The 13,818-nt window shown below is 47.4% G+C and overlaps 1 protein-coding gene across 4 annotated transcripts in view; it reads right to left on the reverse strand.

Annotated features, from left to right (window-relative positions):
* Positions 1 to 13,818, reverse strand: part of UXS1 (UDP-glucuronate decarboxylase 1) — a 103,330-nt gene that overhangs the window by 31,276 nt on the left and 58,236 nt on the right. For all 4 annotated transcript variants that reach the window (XM_033102373.1, XM_033102371.1, XM_033102375.1 and 1 more), the window contains exons 7-9: positions 7,579 to 7,683; positions 4,493 to 4,552; positions 1,611 to 1,732 (exon numbers count right to left, since the gene is read on the reverse strand). In XM_033102373.1, coding sequence (XP_032958264.1) covers positions 1,611 to 1,732; positions 4,493 to 4,552; positions 7,579 to 7,683 — 287 coding nt within the window. The remainder of the gene's footprint in view (positions 1 to 1,610; positions 1,733 to 4,492; positions 4,553 to 7,578; positions 7,684 to 13,818) is intronic.

The following is a 13,818-nucleotide window of genomic DNA, read 5'->3' on the forward strand; positions in this document are numbered from 1 at the left end:
ACATCTTCCCACCCCTCCACGGGGTTCCAGCTCTCAGGCAGCTGCTCCTCCTGGTCTTCCTCAGACTCACGCACAAACTGCTCCACTGCCCTTCGGAGAGCTTTGGCCGGCACCATACCCTGCTCGCTGCGCCATGTGTAGTGCAGGGCATCCTGCCGACTACGCCAAGTGTCGTGCGGGGCGTCCGGCGGGGTCTCTGGTCCCGCCCCCCACATAAGAACGCAGGACATGGTGAGGCCAAAAAGGAACACCCACGGAGCCATAGGTAGGGGAGTCATACCACTATACTCTCATTGGCGGCTGGGTTGGAGACACAGGAACCAGGAGCAACACAATTCCCAACCCTCACTGCGCCGCTTGCAGGCTCAGCCACCATCTTCTTGCTAGCTCCCCTTTTCTCTCTTTTCTTCTCTGCTAGCCTCTTCTCCTAGCCTAGCCACGGCAGTTATATTCATGGCTAATGGCTCACTGGTTACAGCTGACGGCCAACTAGCCACAGCTGCTGGCCATTTGATCAGTCGATGGCCATTTACTACCTGAGCCAGCACCTTTCTATGTGAGGCCGAGAGCCTGGAAACTGCTTTTTGGGGCTCTGTCCCCACAGTTGTTATTTCATTAAAAAAATTGCTCCGGGACTCCCTGGCCCGGGCAAGTGACTCAGAGCCAGGCACCCAGACGCACCTCTGCCCTGGCATGAAGCCCAAAGCCGTCTGAAGCCCGGGCTCGCCTGCTGGGGGACCCAGGACCTGAGAACGCTGCTTCTAGGGACATATGCCAATTCCTTTCAAGTCCTGAGAGCACGGACCACTGCACATCTATCACCAGCCTGCTCTGTCCCCAAGTCCCTTCCTCTAATAAAGGATCTCCGAACGCTGGGCCACACACAAAAGGCAGGTCACCGAGAAAGGATGCACTAGCCAGGCCCTCGCCTGGCCTTCGGGAGCCCTATCTGGATGTGTCTTCGGCTCCCGCACAGCCCCGAGACGGGAGGGACACTGTGCTGAACCCCACATCAGCGACAAGAAATGCGTGACCAAGGGGGTCACCTCTCTGAGGACATGGCGGCAGAGCCAGGGTGGGAACCCAGACCCGCCGCCTCTCAGTCCACAGGCTCTTTCTGCTACAGCACGGGGGTGTGACGTGAAACTCCACGGGTAAAGGTCCCCTGCGCGGCACAAGTAATTAAGAAAGCAGGAAATAATAGTAAATAAATAAAAATAACAGTTCCTACAGAGGTTCAAGTGAAAGCAATAATGAATTCATTTTATACCTATTAAATAACTGGAAGTTAAAAAAGAGTCCACTGATTTATTAGAGGCTTTGGGAAAACAGGCACTTCTTAAATGCTGGCAGGGGCATCAGGCAATGAAGCAGCAGACTGTTCCTAGCCATGGGATCAGTCTTCCAAACCTAAGAATGTATCCCCCGGAAGCCATGTTTAAACAAAGGAGACAATGGGAAAAGCTGCTGACAATGCCTTTAATTGGTTAATAGTGGGAACCTGGGCTTCCTTTCCCAGTCCCCATTCCCTGCAGTCACTGCGGCATTTCGCTCCTCTACAGCGAGCGCTGCATGCTCTGCGTCTGCCCCGTGTGCCCGCTCCCTCATACCTGCTTCATGTAGGCATAGCACATGGTCTCCGCAACACGCTTCCCTTCATCATAACAGGCTCGGGGGCCTATTGGGTTCACGTGGCCCCAGTAATCCTCACTTTGAGGGTGGACTTCAGGATCTACGAGGGGGAGAAGAAGGAGACCACGTTTTCCTTTTTCCTTGGTTTCAAGTTCATATGAATGATGAACACTGAGTATTTATAATGCAAATGAGAGCTGTGGAAAGACCAAGATGAACTTCACTAATGGAGAGATCCACGTCACAGAGGGAACTGCAGTGTTTCACAGGCCGTTCTCTAAGTTCCAGTGGGACGTGGTATTCTTATCTCTCCTTTTAAGTAACCTAGTATTTTACAGGAAACAAAAATTAAAAGATCAAAGGCTCTCAATTTTAAGTCTCCTCTCTTTCCCTTAAACTGTTCTTAACTTTTAGATTATTATTCAAGCTGAAATTAAATATAATCTATGTGAAGAGATATATGGTTCAACTTTATAGTTATAAAATATATAATTAAGGCAAAGCACGACATCATGGATAACACTTTAAGGGCACCTCTGTGGAAAATGACTGTCACACATGCCATCACCAGAAGAAACTTGAGGACCTAAAAGAGACACCCAGGAGGCCTGGCCTAGTGTCGGTGGGAGGACGGAGCATGCCGCACAAGTGGATGCTTGTTCCGTTAACACACGTTTTCTATTTCTCAATTACTGTTCTTCGAAGTGTAATTCCATCACACTTTAAGATGGACCAGGGGAATGGCTATTTAAGGAAAGCTAGTAACAAATCCTTTAACACAAGTATATTTTTGGAATGTGAATTAATACCTAATTTATCTGGTACACCAGGAATTTTATATAAGTAGGGTATCAGATGTGTAAATCTTTGCACAGAAATCTCGACAAGGAATCTGTTATAAATTCATTTTGTGCATCCCTTGTAGCAGAAGTTTGACTTTGGCTTATGGGTACAATGGGATCTGTGCAGGGAGGGGACACGAACACACAGGAGACTAGCACCTCCTCCAGAGCACAGCACAAGCACAGCAGACTCAGACCTCTCTGTGTGCTGCTGAGCTTTAAAATTTTTCTAAGAAAGGGCACATTTTTACTGCACAGTGAGGGAAAACATCTAAGGCAAATATTCTTGGAGAGAAGAAAACCAATGACTCAAATTCACATAGATGGGACAGATGAATGACATCAGACCTTTTCTGGGGACTTCTGACAAGAGCTGGGCAAGCCAGACTCCAAAGAAGACGGTCACTCATTTGGCCAATGACGAGAACGAGAAGGCTGGGCACACCCATCTGCCCTCGACTAGCGTCGTCCGGGCTAAAATGCCCAGGATGACAAAGGTTCAAGACACAGCTTGAAAAAAGTTCCCTCACAAAATCACTTTGGAAAAAAGACAAATTGAAAAGAATCACTTTGTTATTGCAATGTCAAGGGCTAGAGTCAAAACCGAGTTTTAATCAGTCGCCCCTTTTCAGACCAAGCAAGTGTTCCACACAACGCCAGTCGCTATGGGACACCTGAGCAGGGCACGAGGGCGGGGGGTGTCCCCAGGAGTCAGGCCCTCAGATCATTTAAGACCCTGAAGAACACAAGCTCCTGTCAAATGTGCAGATGATAAATGAGATGGGAGGAAAGAGGGCAGCTGTGGAAGGTAGGCCACTGTGCTCCCCTGGACAGAACACGAGCCCCTTTACAGTTGAGGCATTTAAAGATTCAGCCCGTTGGACTGTAATGATGTAATGACATCCCTCCTTTTGTGACACATGAAGCCCACTGGAGGAAGCAAAGCGGAATCACCCAACGCCAAAGGGGCACTTGCCGAGTTCCTGTAGGGTCCTGACAGGGACAGAAGAGCGCAGGGAGAATGCGCGAGTCCACTGAACCACCTACTCCTGAAGCAGCAGGGTGAAGGGGGAAGGTGGATACTTCCCCTTTACCCTCCCAGGGAGTGGGCAGCGCTCCGTCTTTTCGTAGGGGTGACAAAGAACATTAACCGCATGCAGTGGAGTTTCTGTTTCTATGATTTTTTTTCATTTGGTTTCCTAACTTTAAAAAAACCCCCAAAATGCAACTCTTCCCCTTTGGCCCTCCCAGGTCCATTTCTCCTGTCCTGGACAATACTGGGAGGGAGATAAACTCCTTCATGGCAGTCTGGCTTCTGCTGCACCCACTCAGCAGGGCTTCAAAACCCTGCACCCAGTCGGTTGAGGCTGAATGGAAATTCACGTGAACTGAAAATGTCACCCGCACCCCGCTCCTGGCACTCGCTTCCGTAATGGGCTTGGGGAGGGTGATGGTGCTGCAGGTTGGCAGAACACGCCCTTGAAACGTCTGGCACAGTCCAGTTAAGATTCTTCCAGAAACCATTACGCAGCACTGAAGCATCAGCACAAGGCTTTTCACCAAGCAAGCTTCAAAGGCCAATCCCAGAGTTCTTGGTGGGTCAGGCTCCCAGCATACATTGCTTACACTAAAGAATAACACGCACCAGCTAAACTGGGAAAAAAAACCCCTAATGCATCTGATCTCCAGGGTACCTGCAGAGCAGAATGGCAAAAACACTTCTGTGGGATCGTGACTGGCAGGCCCTTATGGGCAAGGTGACGAGATACAGTCCTCTGAGGGTTGCGTCAGCAGGGAAAACCAGGCTCGCCCCACTCCAAGGAGGGAGCCTCGGGACCACAGCCGGCCGGCCGGGACCGGAAGCCTCTTGGCTGTGCTGCCCTGAAATGGAAGAGCAGGCTGCGCCTGCTCAGAAACGGAATCCTGGACTCAGTGTTGATTCCTCCTAAACCTAAGACAGGATGCAAATGGTGCAGGGGGCCGGGCCGAGCGTCCCCCGTGTAAGCCTCCCCACTCACCTCCGTACACCTCTGAGGTGGAGGCCAGGAGCAGCCGGGCGCCAACTCGCTTTGCCAGCCCTACAGGAGGCAGAGACATGATAAGAGAAACCGTCAGCTTCAGAAAAACAAGGAAAACACATGTGCACATGCATATTTTGGGGGCCAACTTAAGCATGTTTGGCATTAATGGTATCTGATCATCCACGCATTTTCAATTATCCACTCTTATTGCATTTCTTACTTAAGAAATAAAAACAAAATAACAACAAAAATAGTAAGAAAAACACAAATGGACCCTCAGAAGCACAGTAATTAGTTGGATACTTATGATTGTATGCAGGGCCAAATGCCGAATCTGTTGGTTTGATAAGGTGATTTGAGGAGTTTCCCAAAGATTCCTGTGCCCCACCGTATCGCCCAGCATTTTTTCAGGTAGCTTCACCCTGGTTGGCAGAAGGCAAGGCCCTTTGCGCATTAATTCCCACTTCCCCCTCCAAAACGGTCCACCTGCCGCTCCCTCGTGCTTGCTCCCTGGCACCTTCCAACTGTGCCCAACCCAGTCCCGTCTGGGCACCTCCACCCCGCCCTCCTGCCTCCTTCCAGGGTGAGCTTAAACAGCCCTTTCTCCAAAGCCACTTGCCACATTTCTCTGTCCTGCTCTGAACCGTTTCCTACATTTAATCTTCACATGCAGAATGTACTAGAACATCATGACTGTGGTGGTCACGTGAGTGTGGAAAGTCCTCCTCCAAGCGTTGCAGAGTCCCGATGTACAGAGGCCCGGAGAATCCCTGCACAAAATAACCCCACGACCCTTCACTTAACCCAGAACCTCCCAAACATACTCCACCTGGGAGCCTCGGTGCCCAGACACAGACTCCGAGGGCCACACAGCCTCAGCACCCGCACAGCACAGGGGCCTGAAGACGGAGAGGGGAGGCGTGCACACACAACCTGTGGCTTCTGGGGGAGGCCGGGCCACACAGCAGGGTCCTGGCATGAGGTGACCCGGGGTATGAGTGTAGAAGCACCCAGAGGAGCCAAGAAGATGCGCATCGAGAACAAGACAAGAGAGCAGCTGACGGGCAAGGCCCTGGAGATGACGTGCGAGGACGACAATGACAGAGGGATGCAGCGGACGTGGGATTTACAGGCTCCCACACCACAGGCTCGGATTCCCATCCACGTCACTCAGAGACAATGGCGGCCCCTTCAAAATGAATAATCCCAAGGTCTTTTTTCCATTACAGCTTTAATTTGAGATAATAGTGGATTCAAATGCAGCTGAAAGAAGTAACACAGACAGATCCCATGTACCGTTTACCCAGTTCCCCCCATGGTAAAAACCTGCAAAACTACAGTTCAGTTCACAACCAGGACATTAAGACAGATGCGCTCAGGGCACAGAACACCTCCTTCAGCACAGAGCAAACCCGGGGCTCACCCTGTGCTGTGGGGGTGCCCAGGCATTTGTGCAGACACTGGCCACGTATGTTTCCCCATGAAGAGCCAAGCACAGGACCAGGGAGTGGGGTGGGGGTGGGGGGCGGTGAAGCCACAGAGAGGAAGGGCCCTACCGGGAAGGAGCCAGGCAACCTTCAGTGCATCTTGTCTCAAGTGCAAAACGGCTAACGACAGCTCCTCTCAGCTCGGAATGCAAAGTCCCCTTCAAGTCTCTTTCTGGCCTAGCAACTGTTTCTCTTCAGCTTCCGTCCATGTCATTCCCAGAAGACCCGTTGTCATTCCTTCAAGACCTCCAGGTCCAAGCTCACTCATGGTTCAAGCCCAAGGCCAAGAGTCACCCGCACCTTGAACTCGACCAGCACTTCACTGAGGCCTCTTTTGGAACCTTTCCCTTCCCACACGTATCACTGATGCTGCGCGCTTACACTCCCCTGAGACGCCGAGTTCCCTGGCAGAAAAGCCCGGGAATAACCCTTATTTCACAGTGAACAGGACAGTGCGTGTGTGTGCACATGCTCGCCTTGGGCACAGTGACTGCACTGCCTAAACCGGTAGAATGAGTATCTTTTTAAACATCCCATGTTTGGTGGCTTTTCCTCTATTGTGTCTGGATCTGGTATGAAGGATGCGTCTGGGGAGGCAGAGAAATAGTGTGAAGAAGGGCAAGGAGCTTGCAGGCACAAGAATGGGGGGCAGCCTCCAACACACCGTATCTCAAAGCAGAAGCAGGGGGTGCTCTCTCCCTCCTGGTGGCCAGGGCTGGCGTCGTAACACAAAAGGACAAATGCCCTTGCTAGACCGTAAGAATGGATCATTTTACTTCACGCGGAGCTTGATTCCCCAAAATGTTTAGTCTAAGAGACTTGAAAACCAATCTCCAGATGCCTTTTCAGACCCTTGTTGGATGCTCTGCTCAAATTAAAATGTAGTGCTGTCTTTCCCAAATCCATTTATAGGACCTGTTTTAAATGTTCCTACAATTAAATCCATTTCCAACTTGACATTTTAAAAAGTGGTTTCTTTCTTCCACTCTGCAACGAATCAAAACCTCTAGTTTTTGAAACCTGTTGCCGAGCTTAAGCATGCTCTAATTTCAAGCACGGATATGCACATATGATCCACAGCATTTGTGAATACAATGTGTAAATGGGCCACCTTTAACGGCGCTCACTCTCGTTTTTCACCTCTACGGTGAATCCTGCAGTGCTGGCTGGAGCCAGCGTTCTACAACCCTGGAAGGACAGCTCTCATCTCACTCCTTCCAGGAGAGCTCCTGAAACCCGTGTGTGTGTGCACAGGTGTGCCGTCCACGCCAACCCAATGTCGGAGCAGAGACACCAGCACCCTCCTGCAGGGAGGCAGGCATGTCGTGGATCAGATGGGAGGTGGAGGAAGGCCGGGTCATCACTCGGAAGCACAGGGGGTCATCCCGGGGGGCTGAACTGAGGCAGTACAGAATGGTTATGGATGTCTCCCCCATGACCGATTCGATGGCAAAGTCACACTGAAATGGCCCGGGCGGGGTTGAGAGAGGGGTGCCAAGGCCAGGATCAAACTCTCATAGCACAGTCAGTTACCTGTATTAGAGTTGTCTACAATATTCCCAACAACAGCTGCAAAACCAGGAAAGAGCAACTTACCCAGCATGTTTAACGTCCCGATCGTATTCGTCTTTAGTGTCTTGATGGGGTTATACATGTAGTTGGGAGGGGAGGCTGGAGAGGCCAGATGGTATATCTGGTCAACTACAGGAGACAAAATGAAACGCACGTTATTTCCAAGGAAAACACTAAAACAATTCTGAACACCTAAGATTTCAGACTGTGTGATAAAGGTGTTCATATAGCTTTCACTGAATTTTTGGTTGTTATTTTAATATTCTTCATAGAGATTAATTTACATTTGCAATTAGAATAAGTTTAAACAAAACGGGAAAGTCTAATTATGCGAACAAAAACACGTGCTGGGCCAGTTATTTGGGCCGGTCTCCTCTGATTACGGTCCATCTGATTACCGAGTTGATTGTTTTCAGAGAAACTCTGTCCCAGATAAAGCATTCAAATCAGAAGGAAGACTGAATGTTTCAGACACAGAATTAAGCATGAAGACCTAAAGGAAACAATGTTTCTAATTTGTAAAACAAATCTGGCATAAAAGCAAAGGAACAAAAGTATGGCAGAAAACAGTCTTTCACTTTGTTTTTAAGTATCTTGTACACATAAAACCAGACCCTGACAGGACAAAGGGGGTGGTTTTTAAAGTCATGAATGGCAAAAGCAGTTGGGATTCCAGAAAAACAGCTCCCCTTGTGCACGGCGTTCACTTTAACATCCCCACCCACGACCCTTACTGGCCAGGGTCAGGTAACACCTGTCACGTTAGCAGAGAGGCCCTTGGGAACATTCCCTGGGAAAGGGCAGTGGTGACCGAGCATGTAGGAGGAAAGCCATCCTCCAGGCAGTCTGTGCCATGCCACCCACCGCATCCCCCTTTAGCTACATTTGGAAGGACACACGACCACCTTCACAGGAGAGCCAAGGAACAGGGCGCCCGAGACGCTGCTGCCACAGCAATCCTCCCTTGCTTGTCCTCGGCTCCATGCAAGGGCACCTGCAGGGACCCCTCCACGACCTGCCCCTCCTGCCTTCCCCTGGCCTCCCACGTGCTTCCCAACTAGGCACCAGGGCTCTGCTGAGGCAACAGCACGTTAGGTTTCACAGATGACAGGCAAAACAAGCCACCTCACAGATGCAGTCCCCATGATGAATTCTCAATAGAGCTTCCTAAGGAAATAGCCCCACCAACAAATGCCCCAGTGCCCCATCCACCCCGATGCACCACCCGTCCTCCTGAAACTCTCCTGTCACCTCCAGGAAGGGCTGGGCATCACCGTAGTGCCTTCCAAGATCCGGGTCTGTTCCTGACATGCTCACCACCAGGAGTAAGGGTCACATGACACTTTCTCACCCACAGGCAAGTGGCTCCACATGAGAGCATGGTACTGTAGGCTGTGAGCTTGGGCTCCACTTAATTCGCCCTAATCATCGGCCTTTCAAGCCTGAGGGTGTCTGGGGAACTGCCACCAAGACCGGGGCAAGGGGGCCTGGATGGTTTCCAGAGACGGTATCTGTGGAAAGGGATTCTAGGTATGGCACAGGTTCATAGAAGAACCCAGTACCTGTATTTTTCTGATACCAGTACCGTATGTCAAGGGAGATAAGAACATAAGAAAGACTGCACATCCCATCTTCTGGGTATCTGTGAGGCTTTGTTTCCCAAGACTATTCCAGCAAACTTCTGAGGCGATTTTTTAAAAAAGGTCTTCCTATTTCAAAAAATAACACTTAGGCAATGCCATCCCTTTCAAAATCCCAACATTTTTTTTTTTTTTTTTTTGCAGAAACAGCAAAAAAAAAAAAAAAAAAATTTGTCTTAAATTTTATATGGAATCTCAAGGAACCCTGAATAGCCAAAACAATTTTGAAAAAGAACGAAGTTGGAGGACTCACAAAGCAACAGTAATCAAAAGGGTGTGGTACTGGTATAAGAACAAACATACAGACCAATGGAATGTAACAGAGAGCTCAGAAATAAATCCTTGTGTTTATGGTTAAATGGTCTTGAACAGGGGCACCAAGTCACTCAACGGAGAAAGGACAGTCTCTTTGACAAATGGCACTGGGAAAACTGGGTATCTACGAGCAAAAGAATGAGGTTGGATTCTTATCCCACACCATATGCAAAAATCAACTCAAATTGGATTAAAGACCAAATGTAAGACCTCAAACAATATAACTCCTAGAAGAAAACACAGGAGAAAGCTGATGTTGACACTGGATTTGGCAAAGATTTCTTGGACAGGACACCAAAAACAAAGGCAACAAAAATAAAAACAAATGGGACTACATCAAACTGAAAAACTTCATGCCATTATCAAAGACGCAATCAATTGAGTAAAAGGCAACCTGCAGAATGGGAGAAAATATTTGAAAATAATAGAAAGATTCTCAATGTCACTAAGCAACAGAGAAATGAAAATCCAAATCACAAGGAAGTATCAGCTCACACCCATTACGATGACTACTATTAAAAAAAATATAATGGAAAATAAGTGTTGATGAGGATACAGGGAAATTAGAACCCTTGTGCATTGCTGGTAGGAATGCAAAATAGTGCAGCCACTGAACCACTGTGGAAAACCGTATGACAGCTCCTCAAAATATTAAAAATAGAATTAACGCATGACCAGGAATTCCACTTCTGGGTATAGAACAAAGAAAACCAAAAGCAGAGTCATAAAGAGGGTATGTGAATATGTGGGTATGTGAATTTGCATACCCACGTTCACAGCAGCAGTATTGACAATAGCCAAGAAGTAGAAGCATCCAACTGTCCATCGAGAGGTGAATGGATGAACAACATGGGGTCCATACGTACAGTGGAACATCATTCAGCCTTAAAAAGGAAGAAAGCCCTGTCACATGCTACAACATGGATGGACTTTGAGGACCTTACTCTAAGTGAAATAAGGCTCTCACAAAAAGACGAATACTGTAGGAATCCACTCATATGAGGTCCTGAGTGTAGTCACATTCGTAGACAGGAAGTAATATGGTAGATGGGACTAGGGGTGGGGGCGGAGTTAGTGTTCAGTGGGTATATGGTTTCAGTTTTTCAAGATGAAAATGTTGTGGAGATCTATTTTACAACATATGTGAAAATATGTAACACTGCTGAACAGTATGTACACTGAAAACATGGCTAAGATGGGAAAAAGCAAAGATACTTATAAGCAGTAAAAGTAAATGAAAAAAAGATTAGTGGAGAGAAGTAAAACCTTTACAAAGCTGAAGTCAAAATGAATGCTTTCAGTTCATATATTTGTTCTCCTTCCTTTCTCAACTCTGAAGATATAAGAGGTCAAAATTAGGCTCCTGAGCCACTGCAGATCATTCAAGATTCTCTATCAATCCTGGCTCTCCATCAATTACCCAGTGAAGCAGACACTCCAAGTGGGAGACTCTGGACTTTTATATATACACATATATAACATATACATACACATGTATGTTATACGTATGCATGCAGATGTACTTGCAAGGTATGACAATTAAGTTCGCGAACTCATCCTAGAAAAAGTGCTACATACCTCACTGCTGAATATCACTATGGTCACCTTCGAAGTACTCCCCTTGGGAAGCTATGCACCGATGCCCGTGCCTAGTCCACCCTTCAAAGCAATTTTGGAACTCTTTCTGGAATGGCCATCAGAGCTATCGTCATATTAAACTTGATGTCCTGAATGTCATCAAAATGTCTTCCTTTCAATATTTCTTTTATTTTCCGGTCAAGAAAAAAGTCATTGGGGGCCAGATCAGGTGAATAGGGAGGGTGTTCCAATACAGTGATTTGTTAACTGGCTAAAAACTCCCTCACAGACAGTGCCCTGTGAGCTGGTGCACTGTCGTGATGCAAGAGCCATGAGTTGTTGGTGAAAGTTTCAGATCATCTAATTTTTTCACGCAAACTTTTCAGCTCTTCCAAATTGTAAACTTGGTTAACTGTTTGTCCAGTTGGTACAAACTCATAATGAATAATCCCTCTGATATCAAAAAAGGTTAGTAACATCGTTTTGACTCTTGATTTGGACTGACGGAACTTCTTTGGTCATGGAGAATTGGCTGACTTCCATTGTGCAATTTGACGCTTTGTTTCAGGGTCGTATTGGTACACCCATGTTTCATCACCAGTGATAACACGGCCCCAGTCATAACACAATGATAAACCTGGTCTTGCCTCTCCAAAAGGTCTTGGCAAACTTCAACTCTCCTTTGCTTTTGTTCATCAGTGAGCTCCTTTGGGACCATTTTTGCACACACCTTTCTCATGCCAAGATTTTCAGTTAAGATTTTCCTGTTTCTCTATTGATGTTTACTTGTTCTGCTATGCTTCTCATAGTCAGCCAACAATTTTGACACCAATTCGATGAATTTTTGCAATGTTTTCACCCGTTCTGCTCATTACTGGCCATCCTGACCTCTCTTCATCAGTGACATGTCCTCTCCCCTCAGAAAATCGTTTATTTAATCCATTTGTACCCTGTCGTTTTCTTCATGGCATTATCCCCATAAACTTTGACTAACATGTTCCTGATTTCGCTTCTACTCTTGCCAAGTTTAACAAGAAATTTAATGTTTGTTTGTTGCTCTAATTCAAGCTCAGACCTTCTCGCGGTGGCACACAAAAACATGGAACAATAATGAACGCTACTCAGCAAAATACCACCACTCATCAATATGAACACAGCTGTGAGACACTGACATACCAAGGTTATGAAACCTTACCGAGCTGGTGTACAGTCCTGCCAAAGATAAGTGCACGGTGGCAAGTTCGTGAACTTAACTGTCAGACCTTGTGTGTGTGTGTGGGTGCGCGCGCGCGCGCGCGCGCGCGCGCGTGCATGGAAACCCCTGTGACTGCTCTCTAACTCCCACCAGCTTTTCTGAGGTGATAAACAGGTAAAAGTAAAAAGCAAACAAAGATTCCATTATGCAAATTGCAAGTTAACAAGACAGAGCTCACAAAATCCCGCCACGCTTAGGCTGGTTTACCTTTTCCAGCTTACAGGCATGACAGTACGAGCCAGATCAGTTCCTGCACACATGCTTGTAACCTCCAGTGCGGCAGGTTCCACGAGCAGACCATCAACTCCATTCACAGGTACTGCGTTTCCTTTGAGAACACCTCATCACACCCACAGCTGCTCTTGAGCAGGTCTGTGGCAGATGAAAACGCAATAAATCTGGACAGACCCTCAGAGCTGAGTGTACACCCGACAGCACACTCAGGCACACCTGAACTTGAACTTCCCAAACCGCTGCAGTCTGCTCACACAGATGGGGCCACTGAGCGCTAGGAAATCAAGGTATGGGTTGTGATCTTATTCAGCACTATTTTTACTCTAGAGGTGATAACATATGCAGCCCAAGAAGAGCTGCATCAAACACTAAGGGAAAAAAGGGTGTTTGAGAGTCGGAATTCTCTGACCTCAAAGGCAGACACGAACTTTCTCCTGCAAGGCTCAATCCAGCCGTCACTGTCAGAAAGTCACTCTCGCTGCTGGCTGCCTGTGTGCCAGTTAACAATAACTTCAGGCTGGCTTGTTAAGTGCTTCGTACAAATCTTCTTCACTAGGTGATAAGCTCACTGAGCAGAGGAGCAAGGCTTTTTCTTCCATATGACCTCCGCCCAGCTTTGCTCTCTGCAGGTTCCTGGGCAGACCTAATGCGTCAGAATGTGTAGGTGGGCCGGGCTGGAAATCAGCAGTTGAAAACAGTTCCCCCTATACACGGTTCTTTGGCCCGGGCCAGTTTGGGAACAATGCTCAGTAACTTAGCTGAGGGAAGAGATGAGGAACAAATTCAGGCTTTTTCATCCAAAAGGCTATCTATCTATCTGGCTTGTTGTTTTCTCATCATTTGACAATTTAGTCCAATAGCTACTCCCCATTCACCCAGCCTGAAAAGGCTAAGTATAAAACTATTTCATTATGTTTATTTAAATGGTGACAGAGATGCATCCTATTTAAGAACCTGAAAACATGAAAATCAATGCTTGCAATAGTCCTTCTTTCCTGTAAGAATGTGTTCTGCCTATAACACTGCCAGTAACTCCAGTTCCTGTCCTAAAAAGGACATGGAACCAAAGTCCGCTGACTAATTAACCTGGTAAGGAATTCTGGAAGAGGAGAGCAGGGGAGAAACTTCAGAACAAACATAAATAATAATAAGCAATGAGAGGTGCTACAAAAATACTAAGTAATATTAGTAACAGCAGCAAAGTTAACCCTCACAACCCAGAGAAAAAAGCCCTCAAAACAA

This window comes from Rhinolophus ferrumequinum, unplaced genomic scaffold, assembly GCF_004115265.2.
Source record: "Rhinolophus ferrumequinum isolate MPI-CBG mRhiFer1 unplaced genomic scaffold, mRhiFer1_v1.p scaffold_87_arrow_ctg1_1, whole genome shotgun sequence".
Lineage (NCBI taxonomy): Eukaryota > Metazoa > Chordata > Mammalia > Chiroptera > Rhinolophidae > Rhinolophus > Rhinolophus ferrumequinum.